Source organism: Anser cygnoides, chromosome 5 (genome assembly GCF_040182565.1).
Source record: "Anser cygnoides isolate HZ-2024a breed goose chromosome 5, Taihu_goose_T2T_genome, whole genome shotgun sequence".
NCBI lineage: Eukaryota > Metazoa > Chordata > Aves > Anseriformes > Anatidae > Anser > Anser cygnoides.
In genome coordinates, this window is record NC_089877.1 from 60,805,007 (window position 1) to 60,822,219 (window position 17,213).

At 35.6% G+C, this 17,213-nt stretch overlaps 1 protein-coding gene across 3 annotated transcripts in view; it reads left to right on the forward strand.

Annotated features, from left to right (window-relative positions):
• Nucleotides 1–14,853, forward strand: part of C5H14orf39 (chromosome 5 C14orf39 homolog) — a 31,653-nt gene extending 16,800 nt beyond the window's left edge. For 2 of the 3 annotated variants that reach the window (XM_013183129.3, XM_066998479.1), the window contains exons 6-18: nucleotides 200–387; nucleotides 826–868; nucleotides 1,275–1,395; nucleotides 1,970–2,064; nucleotides 6,353–6,492; nucleotides 6,965–7,044; nucleotides 8,196–8,281; nucleotides 8,381–8,445; nucleotides 9,556–9,626; nucleotides 10,688–10,845; nucleotides 11,368–11,503; nucleotides 12,915–12,972; nucleotides 14,104–14,853. In XM_013183129.3, the coding sequence (XP_013038583.3) occupies nucleotides 200–387; nucleotides 826–868; nucleotides 1,275–1,395; nucleotides 1,970–2,064; nucleotides 6,353–6,492; nucleotides 6,965–7,044; nucleotides 8,196–8,281; nucleotides 8,381–8,445; nucleotides 9,556–9,626; nucleotides 10,688–10,845; nucleotides 11,368–11,503; nucleotides 12,915–12,972; nucleotides 14,104–14,306 (1,444 nt within the window). In that variant the 3' untranslated portion in view covers nucleotides 14,307–14,853. The remainder of the gene's footprint in view (nucleotides 1–199; nucleotides 388–825; nucleotides 869–1,274; nucleotides 1,396–1,969; nucleotides 2,065–6,352; nucleotides 6,493–6,964; nucleotides 7,045–8,195; nucleotides 8,282–8,380; nucleotides 8,446–9,555; nucleotides 9,627–10,687; nucleotides 10,846–11,367; nucleotides 11,504–12,914; nucleotides 12,973–14,103) is intronic. The other variant, XM_048066261.2, reaches the window with a different exon arrangement.
• The last annotated feature ends 2,360 nt before the right edge of the window (nucleotides 14,854–17,213 follow it).

Below are 17,213 nucleotides of genomic sequence, written 5' to 3' on the forward strand. Positions count from 1 at the left end.
TGATATGTACAGTAACAAAGAATGCTTCCTTGAAAATAGCTGGAAGAGAAAAATTAGAGTCAAATAGTGATATGCTAAAAGTAATACTACTTTTTGCAGAACAACAGCAAGTCTAATTGAGCTGATTCCATAAACTAGTCATTTTTTCCTGATAAACAATAGCTTAATAAGTGGAAAAAATTGTGATTTATTTTTATAGGAAAATGTATCAAGATTACATAATCCAGTATAAAGAGATTTTGAAGCAACACCATGAAAAGTATGCAGAAACTGCTCTTGCACAGGAGTGTTACAAAAAAAAGAAAGAGATTGAAGAAATCCAAAACAGAATTCTGAAGCAGTCTGAACAATATAAGTTGAAAGAAGACGCTTGCTCGGACATTCTGGGTACTATTATTATCAATGCTTAAACTGTACAGACTGTTGCTAGTGTACTGCACATTAGAAATGCTGTACAGAAATCCACTAACTGATTCATCACAATTTCTCTTAAAAGGATTAAAAATTCTTCTTTTTGTTACACCATTTTTAAGGAAAAAAATTTGTAGCAAATTGAGATTTGGAACAAGAATTCAAAATACACATGCTGATTTGCCGTTGGGCTTCCTGGGGTAAAAACATCCCAAAATTACTTTAGAACTAGACTCTCAAAAATGTAAATTTATTTTTCATACATGTTCTGTTTAAAATAGCATTACCTTCAGTACTACTGCTATTTCTGCTATGTACACTAAGCAATGATAAGTGTTCCTGAACCGTTAATTCATCTTGTATTTGTAAATATTAGACTTGTTAATGATTTGAAACAAAATTTTGTTTCTGCAGAACCTGCTCCTTTTAAATCCCTTAATGACTGGGCTTTGCATATGTATCCTTGATGCATAGTGTTTATACAGTTTATGGGGAGGAAAGTTTCTATTCACCTTTCACGTTTTTATTAAAAAAGTATAATTTATTTATGCTTAGAGTGGCACTAGTAGGCATTTCCCCATGAGAAAATTGAAGGTCAAATAATATTATTCAGTTAAATTTTATGGCAGTTTTTTGAGGGAAGAAAGTAAAATTTCGTTTAATGACATATCAGTCAACAAGCTTCATTAAGGTGGAGAAGACTAATTGAAGTTAGATTTCGAGACTTGTCTATAAAATGTAGATTTGTCAAGAGCTTTTTGTAGCTCTGTAATTTGCAATTATGGCATAGAACTGTGAGGGATCTGTTAGTGTTCACTGCTTGAAAAAAATAATGTTGCCATGTTTGTCCCTTAACATGAAAGTGCTTCTTTGAGGCAAAAAACACAGGAAATGTTAAAGCTTGCTGAAGTTGCTGCGCAAGAATCAATTGAACTAGAAAGAGAAGCAGAGGAATTAGAAATGAAAATTAATTATTTTAAAAAGGTAACTGCATTTTAATTTTCTTTTATATAAGTATACTTTATATATGTAGGTGTTTATACTGTCATTTGCTGAAACATAAAAAAAGTACATTTTCAAGCACATGGACCAACAGGATGATATCAGAATTGGCAATTATTTTTCTATAGCATCATGTATGTTTTCTTGGAGAGAAGTGTCCATGAATATAAAGGCTCTTAAAGCTTACTTTCTGTTGACCTCGGTTTACGCTATAATTCTCTCAAGGCCCTGTGTTTGGATGACTTTCATGTTAGCTCAACAGTGCCAGAGCATACTCAACAAAATATAGCAGGACAATTCCTTTGGGAGCCCCAGGGCTTGAGTATACTGCCTTCACAGGTCCTACTATTTTTAAGAAGATTTTGTTAATATGAATGTATTTAACTAAATATGCTTTACAGTAAGAATTGCATAAATTCCTTTTCTTTCCTTCTTATCTGGCTACAAGAAAACTTTTAATTGCACTGATTCATCAAGTTTAGAAACCATTTGCAGCACGTTTTTTTTTTTTTATTATTTTCAAATTTTTATGTTTCTCTGTTCTTTATCTTTTAAGAGATTTGAAGAGACTACAGAAGATCAAAATGATTCAGAAATGGTTGAAGGAAAAAATCTGAAAAGTCTAGAGAAGCCGAAGGATTTTAAGGAAAGGTGTGTTTAAAAATTATTTATTTTCCCTTGCTTTCATTCAGAGTACTATCTCAGCATTTATACACAGACTGCAACAAAACTCAAACTGTTGCTATATAATGGTTGGCAAGGTTCTCCAGTCCTGGTCGTGTGGTTGAATTATGTAATTTTAAAAGTTTCCTGTTACTTGAGGTTTAGTGGCTAGAGGTGGTGGCTAATTTTGGTTCTTGGAAAGTAGATGCATCTGGAAACATACTATTCAAAAGTATTTTGTATAAGGCTTTGCTCCTCACAGCTACTGGTGATACATCTGTGTGGATAGTTTTAAAGGTTTTGAATACATTTACAGTGAACACAGTCAGAAATAAAATGCATTAACTCTACTAAACACATAATTGGTGAGAAAGAGTCATGGTTACAAATGTCATTTGTCTTCAGCTCTGGATTACTTAAGAAATTTAACTCTTAATTTGGTTCTTAAAAACAAGCATGAGTGAAAGTTTCATAGACAGGATTAATGGTTTAGTAAATCAGTCAGTTATCATTTACAACTTGGACTCACTTTAATTTGAGCTCAACTACAAGGACTGAAATCACCGTCAGGACCATCTTGCACTCATCTGGAGTTCTTGTAAGTATTAAAAAGTCACCCTTAAAACTGATTCTGTTAGATCAAAAGCCGTTTTAAACTTAAAATACGTCCAAAAGTCTTCCAAGTGATTTTACATCATGGTCTTCTTGAAAAAGAAGTTTTTCAGAGTTTTGAATTGGAATTTAGTGGACCATATGTACAGAAATGTGCCATGTTATCTCTCTAAGCTCCTTTCCTAGGGACATTTTAGGTTTTTAATATCTCCTTTTATATCCCTGAATTATTCAAATGAATGATTTTTTTATGGTTTAAAGCCTTATTCCTGTTCTGCCTTCTAAGCTTTTTATAAGTGGCAAGGTCTTAGAAACACAGGGAAGCAAGAAATCCACTTGTTGTTAGACTAGGTGAAAAAGATTGGAAACGCTCCCTTGGAATTTTCAAAGGAACCCAAGTATGTTCAGTATGCAGAAATGAAATGGCAGGAGAAGGAGATTTATATTCTGGGCATGGAGACGTAAGAAGTATTCAATCAAACACTTAATGGAACGGAATTCATAGGGTGCATTGCTAGACCTTGCAGTTGTACGTTTATCTCTGTCATGGATCTTTCAGGTGCTTTTACTTCCACCAGAAGTTTTGTCTTGGTTGCATACAAGTGTATCTTTTTGGTGCTCTTACCGAAGAAATAATTCCATGGCTTATGTCATGATTATAAGTTTCTGTAAACATTTTACACTGTACCAACTCGCATTTCTCTTTAACCTCCATGTATGTGAGATATAGCATATAGTATCAGACCACAACCTGATTACTAATTAATGTTTTTGTTTTTTAAAGCTTATTCTTGTCAAAGATATCCACAGCATAAAGGGTTGTGGAAAACTGTAAAAAATGTTTTAAAATATCCCTATTTGGCATTAGTATATTAAAAGAAAAAGGAAGCATAGAATTAACCAATGTTAAGACGAACACAGAAGCATAGAAGTAACCAACGATATTAAAAATAGTTTTTTTATTAATCTGCATATATATATATAATCACTGTAAAAAGAAATCAAACAGAAAATGTGCTAAGATAATGAGTCATATGAATTAAAACCTTTGCAGACTCAAGACAACGTACAAAAATGTAACAGCAGAATATGGGTACTAAAGGCAGGAGTCTATTGTGAGCTGTTCTGCAGTCACTACACTGTGGCTCCTAGGCGAAGAGAGCTTTGTGAAGAAGCAGGAGGTATCTTCATCTTCTGCTACAAAAGAAGGACAGAAAAAGAGTTTTGAATCTCCACGAACTGACATAACAGTGTGGAGAGAAACCAGCAGCATCAAGGGACAGAAGTAAATAGAGCAATGAAAGCTCTGAGCAGAACAATGTAAAAATTAATACCCATGAAATACTTTAGACGACTACAAGACAAGAAACAAACTTGGAAGTTAACTAATAGGTGCTGGTTTGTATATTCTTTGGACACGAGGATGGCAGTGGTAACTTTTCATTTAAAGGTCTAGAACATTGCTGGCCAGCTAGTCATTGATTAGGCTGACTGCAAAATGTAGATTTCTCTTCTCATACAAGCTGTTAACAGGTGTAAACATGTATGAAGAGTCAACCCCATACTGACCAGAACCTCATAGTTAGTTACTAGGTATTATGACAGCTAGTTATTAAAAATCCGACTTCCAAAAGGGTTTGCTTACGTGCTCCTGATTAGAATTCTGAACTTGGCTTCAATAGAGAGTCCTCGTAAATACCACAGTAGTCAGTATGATTTTTTGTATGTATAATCAGATGCACTTAAATCCTACAGTGAAGGTAAAGTCATACTAGTCTTTGGTCTTCATTATACTACAGAGAAGAAACTACTGCTGAAGAAATGGGATTTTAATTTGACTTAAGGATATCTTTCTTTTTTGCACTTTAGTAAAAATGTTACCTATTTTGCAAAGTGAATCAAGATGAAGATTTTTATCTACTCAGATGTTTACTAATAATGAAATAGAGAAAGAAGACAAATGATCTTACTTCAATTCAGACTATTTTGAGCTTTAATCTTCAGATTTTTTTTTCTTCAGTAATTAATAATTATGTCAAAGAAGATGCTTGTGTTTTTTTCTTTTCAACAGTTTTTGGGGAAGAAAGGAGGCAGGTGTACTCTATATTTATAAAGTTTAACTGCAGACTCTTTTGGAATTTTTTGTTAGTAAAAATATATGTCTTAAGAGCTTCCGAGTCCTGTTTGCAACTCTACCATCAATACATTCTTCTGAATAGATATATATTGTAAAAGAAAGCTTTATTTAATGTATGGCCATTTTCTAGATATATGGAGGGTTGTCTGCTAGGTTTTACAAAAACACACAGAAACTGATTCCAGGAACTTGTAAAAACACAATTGGCATCCTAACTTGTGTAAAAAAAAAAAAAAAAAAAAAGGTTAATGGTAATCTAAATCATAACCATCAGCAGCAGCCTTGTTCGATTCATTTTTGAATGATGATTGTGATAAAGTGGCCAAATGAGCCACACTGAACGAAGTGAAGCAGTTTTAGCCAGGGTTCTCTGCTTAGCTCTAGTTTTATCACTCCTTGGTTTAAAGATTTCCACATCCGATCTTAAAGATATTTGGTCACATAAACATCTTACTTCCTGTAGCACTCATTCTTGAGACAAGTAACATCTATAATTGGTGTAAATAAAATAAATAGATATTTTAAAATTATTTCTTGTTTCTTTGATATATTGGGTGGTACATGGTTTCTATAGCTTGTTAGGTCTTTGTGCAGCTCAACACTTAAGTGTTTAGGTAACTTTATAGATGAAGATTGTTCTTTTTCATCATTGTTATTTGACTGAGGTGCATTCCTGATTTTATGTGATCACAGCTGAGCATGCACCTGAGTTTAATGTGTTGTTAGGTCTGATAACCAATGCTTCTAGGTTGTTATGTTTTAACCAGCAGTATTGCTAACTTTACTCCATGCTACCTTATAAAGTTCATCGTATTTTTTATCTTATTTTCATTTATGAAAAATTTCAAGAAAACCAGGAAGACTGGCTTGAATCTTCAGTTATTCTGAGTAGTTTTGCTTAGTCAGCCAAAAAACAGATGTTGCAGCTAGAACCCCAGAGGCGCCAAGCAGGAATGCCAAAAAGAAAATAAAATAAAACTCATTATTAAAATAAAAATGGTAAATGTTCCTGTGCCAAATAGGCACTTTATCCTGCATTGTTCTGCTAACTTTTGTCTTTCTATTCTGTAAAAGGCTATTTACCTTACACAGATAATTACCCTACAAGTGAAAACACTTGCTGCCGTTTGTTTTGTCTTATGTCTGCCTACAGTATAAGTATTTTGGACAACCTCAAGGAGTGAAAAAGTGTTTTTAAATATGAAAGTGTGATTGCAGAGCTACAGTAATGATTAAAGTGCTTTTACAAAAGTGTAAAACCAAAACTATTAATACTTTTCTTTGATACTGACAAAATTCAAGTCAGCAATGTTCTTATGATCAACTTATTGCTATTTCATGCTTTTGCTTTCAGTGGCACTCTCTGTCTGGTATTCTTTAAGGAAAAATTAAATCTTACTGATTGCTGGAGCTGTAAGAGGTAGAACCTCTCTGGAACCATGCATCTCCTTTGAAAACTCCACTTATTTAAAGCAGTTGTATTTTATGATTTCCTTTCTTTTCCAATCGTTGCCTTAATTTTTTTAGGATATTTGAAGAGAGTGAGCATCCTTCTTTGTTAAATGAGAAACATCAACTGTATAAACCATTACATCTTCCGTGCATTCCTCGGAAATCAGTCCAGTCTGTACAGACTATTAGATTCTCTATGAAGCGAACAGACAAAGGTGCAGTGTGTTTCTAATGATCTTTTTTGTGAAGATTTTGGGTTTTTTTTGTGTAAATAAATGAAAACCATGGGAAGAAATGTACTCAACTGTTTTTACTGTGATAGCTGAAGCCAAGCTTTCAATGCAAATTGAGTACATACCTGTCTTTGTGTTCTGAAAACCTTCCGATTCTTCTCTCATCTGTGCAATGGGTAAAGTGACATGGTAGGTATATCTAATATGTAGTGCTAGAAAAAAAAATGAAGAATGTGTTTAGCAGTGTTTGTAAAAAAAAAAAATAAATAAAACCAACAACCTGTAAATACTATTTACTGTAATTTGCCTGATACTTTCATGTTTTCTGATATCTTTGTTTTAGCTCTTCATTAACAGGAAAATTTCTAAGCTTTGTTGACAAGTGCACTTTAACAATGCAGTGCTTTGGATACTTACTCCTATTAAGAGCATTAAGTAAGTTTTGTTAATATAGGGAGAGAAGAAAAAGAGAAACGTATGGAACATTCAGTTGCTACTAGCAGCTCCTCCAGCCATGCTGAAAATCCATCACGGGTATGCAGTTCTCCCACTGGTAAAAACATGAGATTATATAATGTTTCATCTGGTTGTTTAAATTGAAAATACTTCAAATATATCCACTGCTATAATATCGTACATAAAACTTAAGCTAAGGAGGGAGGACTTTCATAAGATGATACAAAACAGCATGAAGGGCAAGGGCTAGACTGAGTGAAACAAGACCAAAAGAAACTTCAGGCAGTTCTGATTTGAGACAGGCTTAGTGAGTTGAACAGGATGAGGATGATGGAAGGGTTGTTGCTAGGGTAATCCAGAAATGAGGATGGGAATCTGGAACCTAGAATTGCATTTAGAGAATAGTGGGAAGCAGTAAGTCAAGGTTAAGGGAATTTTAAGAAAGGTTGATGGCAACAACAAGAAGAAGATGGAGTCTGAGGGAAAATAAAAAGATTGAAGGAAAGGAGGTTTTTATGCTTCAGAAAAGGAGTGTGGTAAACTACAGGAGGTGAGTGGCAGACAGATCCTGCATACCCAGCCCTTTTGTCCCTCACCCCAAGCTGAATTCAATTTGATAGCATTTTGCAAATTAAAAACAAACCAGAACTAGCAACTCACTGTGAACTAATGTGTTATCCGATGCTGAGGCATAGATTGCTAGTGCTATTCTGCCCTTAAGGCACAAATACATGTTGCATGTTAGAGACAGAGCTTCTGATCTGATGAAATTCTGTGAGGTGGGAGTGTTTTCATGTTACTTGCAGTTATTCTGTTCACATAGCAGACATTCACTTACGTGTGCCCACTTTGACCTTATGAGGGGGGGACAGGCCTGGCTTCAGCCCTTGCTGCCTTGTTAAGCAGGAGCAAACTGGCTGCAGTAATAGAGAACCTGGATAAAGTTTGTAAATTATTATGACTGAGAAGTTAATTACTCACCTCTAGTTATCAGTACTGTGCATGCAACTACATAAGAAAAAATGGAAGGAAGTGCTTTTGGGTATCTTGCTGTAAGAAGAAAAATGTTAATCTCTAGGTAAAACAGACAGGCAAGAAAGTGTATATGTTGCATAATTGTTTAGGAAAGATTAACAGAATGGATTTACACAGTCTAAGGAGAAATCAGAATTATGTTGTTGAAGCGACAATTTTGTGTTGCCTCAGTTGAATTTTTTGCTATGTTTTAGATGGCTACGGACACTGCGCGGACTAATAATCTACAAATTGCCCAAGTTCCATCAATAGCAAGCTTGCAAAACCAAATGCAATTCAGGTAACTTTTCTCTAATGAAGTAGCTTTCATTCTTGAGATTAAAGCTTATAGAAATAATCCACACTGAAACAAACAACAGTGTATTTTTTTGTCTTTTAGACAGCTAGTTCCTCCAAAGCAGGTGACTACTAATCAACAGTTTGAGAGTGAAAATACAGTAATAGGTAAAGTAACATAGACATTTTTTGATCAGGTGTGCTGTTACTATAAACTGGACCACAAAATGATGAAAGGAAAAATTCTAGGACCCAAAATTTCACTCTGGTATGAATTGGACCACTGTTTGTTTTCCTTTTATGCCTTGATTATATAGTTTAAAACTGTGAATACAGCAGGCAGGCTGAGTCCTAATCTAAATGGAGACTGAACTGTGCAGTAATGTGGTATGCATTCTGCATTAACCACAGCTAATGAAGGGCACCTCCCAGCATCTCTTGTAAATCTACGCTGTTAGTTTCAGTTTGGAAACCTGTGTGAAAATCTACCCAAAAGGCATGATAAAATGCAAACTAAGGAATTCAGGAAACTTGAAGCGTCAGATTAAGATTTAAAAAAATGAAAATTATGTAATATGCACAAAACACTTTCAGAAACAAAACAGAGTAGCTGCAGACGCACCTACAGTTTTGAAATCCCAGGGCACTGAGCTGTAGGTTAAATGTTTGTTTGTTTGTTTGTTTGTTTTTTCCTAATTACACTGTCAATTTAGATGCATTTCAAAAATTATAGTCTAATTTTTTATAAATAGGATCCTAATTATATGTTCCGAAACACAGGATCTTAGCCTACAGTGTGTGAAATGTTGCATCGTCTAAAGCTTCGAGCAGAAAGTTGGGTAGCATTCTTCTCGTTTTCTACCCTAGATTTTGCACAGGTCTTGAAGATATGTTCCATCAGTCTCATATGGATGTGCTTTTTATGTTGTTTCCACATGGTTTCTATTGACTGATATTGGCACTCTCAGTCTGCAACAGCTGGATTAGACAAAAATAGCACTCTCAGGGAGCAATAGCTATATCTGAAGAACACACCAAACAATATGAAGAAGCTTTAGCATTGCTTTAATGCTACTCAGTAAGTGGCAGAATGAGAGGTAACTGTTATGGAAATGGCCACAAAGTGGGTTATTATGAAGACTACGGTCGGAACACTTCCTTGTCAATAGCAATGCCAAGTTAGTAAATCTTTTTCAAGGATTCTTTCCCACAACATAACTTTTACTTATCCATTTAAAATGTTGTTATAATACAAGCCGTACTGTATTCTTTATATAGAAGACCAAGAGGCCAAATGTGATGGTAAAGAAGCAGAAGATGAGCCTAAGGATTCTTCGTATACACCTCAAGTAACGAAAGCATTTCTTATGTCACAAATAGTTATTTTATTTACTGTAGTCAAACTATTCTGAAGTATTTGAATCGGTTGGTAAGAGGTAATTAGATTTCTCAGGAATTGGCAAAGTGACTCACTGTAAGGCACCCAAGAGGTGAGAAGCCAATCTGTGTCTTCTGAGTACTAATACAACGATCACTGCTTTTGGCCTTGTCAGCGTTCTGTGAGTTTTTATGCTACCTTGACTATGGGCCATCTAGGCCCATATGCACATCATTTTTTAGATAGAACTGGTCCATATAACTTTCATCTGTGTGAGCTAAGATGCATGGGAAACTCACTTCTTCCACAAAACTATAGAAAATAGGCTCTGTGCTGGCTACAGAATCTGAAAGGCTCCATTTGCACTACTTCTACAATCTGTACTTGAATGGGAGTTTAAGCTCCCCATGCCGTAATATTCAAGCCAGTTGTTTGTACAGCTTGCATGTGAAGGTGATACTGAGATCAAGTTTGAGATACTCATCTTCTTCTAGTTGGTTACAGGTTCATGGCTGCTGTCAGCTGGTGGAGAAAAAATATCTTTAAAACAATATTGAGCCTGGTGGAAATTGTTCTACAGAATTCAAGTGTATATACTCTGTTAACATTTTCTGAGAAAGAGGAAATATCTCAGTCAGATGAAATATATTCTGATGGTTGATGTTCCTTTATTTCACTAGAATATCACGAGGATTCCAATGTGACTTAAAGAATTAGCTAAGAGATACTTTAGAAAGAGAGAGTTCTTTTATTACAAATCAGTATTTTCAGTCAGCTTACAAGTTTCTTAATTTTTGGAATGAAAATTTTCATACATAATTGCAATCAGAAGTAGCCCATTTTAAATTAGTTAAATTAAGGTTGCAGTTGTAACTGTGGAGAATATGTAACAGTGAGAATTTATTGAATTCCCTTTATTTTTTATGAAAATAAAAAATCTAACTAACCTAAAGCATACAATGACTATGTTTAAAAAAATATTTGGGGAAATTACATATGCCATAAACGTTGTTATATGTTTCTTTTTAATAGAACATACATACCTATTTTAAGTCAAATGAAAACAATCCAGACACAGCAGAAGAAAGTGCAGAACATTTTCTAAGAACACCTGAAACACCTGAGTTTGTTGGAACACCTGACGCAAAGGGGAAGAAAACCCAGTTCTCTAAAACACCTCCATTTGACTTGTATGATTTCAGCTTTTATATTTAGATTTCATAAGAAAATTTGTAATGATGTTTATTGTATATTTCTGCTATTTTTTGAAAGATACTATAGAAAGACTTCCATAGAAAGCTCCTCTGAAAATACTGTTTTTTTTCTGAGTTAGATTTTGTTCTTACAGTATCAATTCTACTTGAAATGTAGCTTTTTCAAGACAGGGGGGACTTTGCTTACAAATATGTGAGGTAGGTTCTTTGTAGCTCATTTGCTAAAATTGTTTTCTTTTCCTGCAGTAATATTTGTTAACCAATTTCTATCTTTAGCATTTTTTTGAAACACGAGTAAAATTAGTAGGAATACTTCAGTCTGATTTGAGGGGCTGTATTACCCATTCTGTGTTGCAAGAAGTAGTTACTAATGGAAGCTACAGAAATTTGGGAAAGTCACAGAACATAATAAGGACAAATAGAACGACAGCAACAAAAAAGCCATCTGTGCTACTTCTTAAAACTATTAATGTAGGTTCTTCCTTTCTGTCTTTACAGCATTCACAACTTAGGTTGTGAAGAAGGAACATCAAAATCTCCGGCTTTCTTTTCTCTCATGAACTTCTCCCAGAAGTCACCTGGCTTTAATTTGTTTGATTCTTCTGTGTTTGGGGCAGAAAATTCATCTGATGAGGTAAAAATGAGTACATGAGAATATTAAATTTCCACAAAGGAAATGATGCTAAAAAACAAACAAACAACAAAAAAAAACCAACAGTATTGACTGTGAATGAGGACTTCTTCACTAGTCATTTTTTTAGCATTTTTTTTATTAGCATGCTTAATTTTACAAGATTCTGCTGATTCTCCTGTGATGACTTCTGATCAAGGATTGGATCTTACCCATATGGGCAAGATTGGATATTGTGCAGGTGCACAAGTGACTAGATTCACAAAAAGGTTACTGGCTTAGCATTGCAATGCAAAATTTTAGGTACCCTGGCAGAATTCACAACTCACATGCCAATCCTACATGGTTTTGTCTCGCTGTAGTGGGGAATTGGGCACTTAAATGGTTTTTTTTTTTTTTTTCATCCTCCAGCTTTCACAAAATGCAAAACACTTAGGAAAGGAAGAAAGGTTTATTTATTAGGAGTACTGAAAAGCAAATATATTTCAGCATCTATATTTAAATGGAGGAGATAGCCAACTAATTGGAACAGGGACTGGAATCCAGCTAGTGCTCCTTATCCTTTGCAGATTGCCTAACTGCAGTGCTCCAGAGTAATTTTTATTCTCTCTGGGCTAATAGATAGTCAACTGGATATTCAGGATAGATGTGTGTCAGTGCGTAACACAGTGGTTAGATACCACTCACTGGTAATGCAGATCCAAACCCCATTATACAAATAAGGGACTTGAACCCAGGCATCTCATATTTCAGCGGGTGTGCTCCATCTTCTGGTTACTAGGTGAAATCTAAAGGAGGAAAGAGGGAAAATAACTATTTATTCTGTATTTCTCAAAATACCTGTTGGTGATATCTCCTATCATCAGCTCTGTGTAGGAGAAAATAGACTGGTGGATAGTTTGTGAACTGTTTGGGAATGAGGTAGGTCTAGGTGAGGTGAGGTAAGTGAGTAGGTAAGTCATCTAATATTGTCAGAACCCATGTTATATTGTGACAGCGTAGGAATTTACCAGCCTCTAGCAGTCATTTCACTCTTCACAGTTAACAAGTTATATGGGAATTTTGAAGATCTTAATATGGACTTAAGTATCTGGACTTAATCTTGCCTAAGGATTCTTCATATATACCTCAAGTAAGGAAAGCATGAAATGTATCAAAGAATTTACCTTGCAAACTCAGGGACTGATATATAAATTTAAATTCAAATGCTGATATTCACTGGTGGGCAACCTGATCTAGTGGGTGGCATCCCTGCCCATGGCAGGGGGGTTGTAACTAAATATCTTTACAGTCTCTTCCAACCCAAGCCATGCTATGATTCTATGAATATGTCTGTCTCACTTATTACGTATCAGCATTAAAACTTACATTCTGTCTTTTTAATTTGTTAAATAAAATGTCTGCTTTGTTTCAGACAGATGATAATTATCCTGTGGGACACTTGAATCCCATGTCCCCACAGAAAGATTTTGGTAAGTCTGAAAGTACTTATGTTTTTGATTTGTGATATTGCGGTTTAGTGGTTTGTTGTGTTTGTTTTTTGACTAGCTTAAATCTTTCTCTGCATATTTGTCTTATGGACCTCAAATGTGTGAAATTTCATGGAAAAAAGAAACGTGAGAAAGAAGAAATACAAATAGGGATTGTATTAGGTGCGCTTGAAGCAAACTCTGAAAGGACCTGCAAGGGGAAAGAAAAATTTAAGTGTCAAAGTTTTGTAAGCCTTTTCATTCCTGAAAGGAGCTCTGTTCTTTAAATGTAAAAAGTTACGGTATTTGGTAAATACCACTTTTTTAACTTAAGGCTACTAGCTCAGTGTTAGAAAAATACATCTGTTGTTTTTTCCCTCCTCATCTGTAACGAAAACAAAGTTTTCATTTGATAAAAGAAACCTTGACCATCACTTTAAATCATTGGAGATACACAATGTAAAAACAGCACAAGTGAGAGAGGAGCATGAGACTTCATAAACCATATCTTCTACCCATACTAAGTGAGCCACACACATTTGTACATTCTGTGTGAAATCCTGGCTTTACTGAGGAGAAAGGAAAATTTTTCAATGATAACAGTAGGATCAAAATTCACTTTTGATCAAGCATTTTTCTGAAGGGAACTGTAATCTACTCTTTTTAGAGGTCCTGCAGGTGCAAAGCTACTTTTTTGAAGTGGATGAACAAAAGTTTGTATGCATACATATGTATTGCAGAGAAAAGGGTATGAATTTTGTGTTACTGAATGTAAAACTTGGGGGGGTTCCTGTCTATAGCGTTGTTTCTCCAAATATTTCAGTGGTTTTTCAGAGGAGAAAGAATCCACAAAAATGTGTCAGTTTCCAAAGACTCTGTTGCTTAGTATTCAAAATATTTCACCCAGTATATAATAAAAAAGTGTTTTGTTGTCCTAAATCATTCAAGTACTTCATTCTACATAATTTCTGATAATGCCCTCCTTTACCATGTCTATTGCAGAAATAAACACACAACTGTAGGCTGATATGCAGTGGGCATTGGGAGTAAAATATTATTAAAGGAAGCATATTATGCTGAATGCAGTATTCTTTCAGTAAGACAATCTAATAATATAATATTCATTCTATATAGGAAGCTTATTTGGGAAATCAGAAAGTGAGGATGCATTTGCCTTTCCCTTCCCCTCGGAATCGACTTCTCATGCATTTGGAGATGGAAAAGATGACTTTAGTTTTCCATTTGCATTTGGACAGGATCAGAGATCATCACAGTCTCCTTCTGTGAAAGGTTTTCATTCTTCCTTACAAAATACAAAGCCATCTACATTCTTTTGAATACCTTTGCCTTCCTTTTAAATTCTTTTCCTACTTAGCCTTGACAAATGTTTTCAGTTTCTCAAGTTAAAGTACAAAGCATTTCATCTTCTCCTTTCATTTCATGTACGAATACATTATTGCAATTGCTGCAAGAGCATGTGTATATCCAGCAAGCACATGCTTTGAGATGCAGCATTCATTTTTCTTATTTATTTTCTAAATATGTTGTTTTCATAAAATGTTATGATACGCTTTCCCTAAATTGGCACTTACAAACAGCAGAAATACTATTTTAAAATAGCATGTTGAGTTAATTCAATATCTGTGAGAGAGCATCTAAAGAGTACTTCTAGATGAGTACTTTCAGTCTCTGATACGAAATGGAAGAAAGTGTTAGTAAAAGTAACTTTATTGTACCAGACAAAGCTGAATTTGAGTTACAGTGTTCTTAAGTTGGTTATCTGTTATAAAATTTTTGAAATAAACGTTTTTGTTAATTTCGTGTAAGGTTTTGTAGAAATCTCTTAATATCTGAAGTGAAATAATATTGTAATAATACTTGACATTTAAACTTCTGTCTTTCTAACTTGAAACACTGAAAGCAAATTAAGATCCTTCCACTTTATGTAGAGGTTTTCAAAAAAAAATGATACAAAGTCAGTTTCCAGAGTCTAACAGTGGTCAATACAAGTGTATCCACCAGTTCTCCACAAATGACTTTTTTTCTGGACTGGCTGGTTGTGAAGATGATACCATAGTAACTCAGCAAGGAGCGCTGACTGTTCAGAGCCCCCACACCACTGTGCACTGTGAATGCCTCAGAACTGTCCTCTCCAAAAGCATCAGTTTCACATTTATGGCCTTTGAAGGAAATACTAGGTCACTTTTGATTTTTTTTTCCTGTTACATGTGAAACACCTATTACTAGTTTTTGAAACTCCTCATGAATTTATAAGGGAAATCTGTTTCTTGGTAATTTACTTTGAAGTAAATACTCTGTGTAACAGCAGGCAAGCACGATGCTGAAACGGAAGCAGAGGAAATAAAAGGAAGACGACATTGTTCAGTGAACGTCACAGAAGACATTGCAAGTGCACAAGCTAGTTAGGAGGGCACATAGACTGAGTGAAACAGGCTGACAAAAAGCATCGTACCATTATAGTCTGCAGAGTCCACCAATCAAAGGTCTTCAAAGTCCAAAGGGGAGTAGAGTTTCCCTTCCCTCTGCTGACCCACAAAGCCCTGAATCATAGAATGCCCTGGGTTGGAAGGGATCTCAAAGACCATCTAGTTCCACCCCACTAGGGATACCACCCACCAGACCAGGTTGCTCAAAGCCCCATCCAGCCTGGCCTTGAATACCTCCAGGGATGGGGCATCCACAGCTTCTCTGGGCAACCTGTTCCAGTGTCTCACCACCCTCTGGGTAAAGAACTTTCTCCTAAAATCTAATCTAAATAGCTCCTCTTTTAGTTTAAAAACATTCTCCCTCGTCCTATCACTATCTGCCCATGTAAAATGACCAAGAGCTGTAATCTATGCCACTACTTCTTCTCTGCTAAACTCCTAAATGCCTTAGGACCATTTTCACGCAGCCCAGCTTCTCCTTCAGTACCTGTGCCTAAACGCTGGTGGAAGTTGGGTATTTTTTAAGCAGAGTGGAGATGGATTCAGGAAGCTTAAGTGAAGTGCTGCAGAGATCGAGCTAATAAGAAGTAAGACACATTTGGATTTGGTGGACTTTATGGGGGCTTCCATGCTAATCTAATTAAAACATTTTTTTCTAATTTACTGCATACCTAATTGTCTAAAGGCAAATTTGAGATCCTGTCTGTGTTATTTGATGTAGTGTGTTAAGGTACGCTACTGGCAGATAATATTCGGAGATCATTTAGTAAGCCCAATTTTGTTGGCTCAGTTATTCCATAACTGAACCTTGTTTTCCTGTCATCTGATGAATTCTGTCATCCACGTCTCAGATGTTTGTTATACTGCGGTAGTATACTGCAAGGCTGCTGGCTGAAGTGGGAGAAACCACAGTTCTAGATCTTGCTGGATGATTACTTACAGAAATCAGATAGGCTTGTTAAAAACAATAAATAAAAAATATAGCTACTTCATAAGAGGCAACCACACAGTATTTGGAATACTTTTCAGAGATTTACAACCATGAACTACTTTTAAACATGCACTGGGATTTTTCATTGTAACTTAAACTGTCAATTTCTGCCTAGAAATGATCCCTTGTTATTATGCCTATAAAGTCAATAGCAGTCATGTTGCTGGACTGCTGAAATTAACACTTGTCACACTGAAAGATTTTGTTCTTACTGTCCTTTACGTGAACACCTGACTACACCCATCTCTGCTCTAAAAGTGTAGATCATCTTGTCAACGTAGCAGGGGTTGGTTGAGAACAAAGTGCTTTTTTGTTTATTGCCACTTGTTATTTGCCATTACTGGCCCCGTGGTGCAGATAAAGTTAAAAAACGGTGTGGTTGTTCCTCACTCCTCAAAGCAGAGTCAGGAGGTTTAACTTGTGTTACTGCTGGAAGTGTGGAAAGCTAACTTAGCTGACTCTGGACTCCCGTGGATGAGGGACAGGTGACTGCAGCTTAGCTGAAGACCAGTAGCCTCCAGCAGCACGCCAGCTATGGCAGCTGGGGAGCTGTAATCTCTTAAAAGCTGTGCAGCTGTCTCCGAAGTGGGAATATGGTTCTGCTGGTACTGTGAACCATTGGAGGTGGGGGTTGCCTTGTTGTTCTGCCCTTGTACTGTACCTAGTAAAACAGAGTTCAGGTTTGTAACTGAGCCCTAAGGTAATAATAGTAAAAACAAACAAACAAAAACCAACCCACTCTTTTAAATAAACAGAGCAAGGGGTTGGCTTTGAATCTTGTATGTGTATTCTAATCGGAAGGTAAA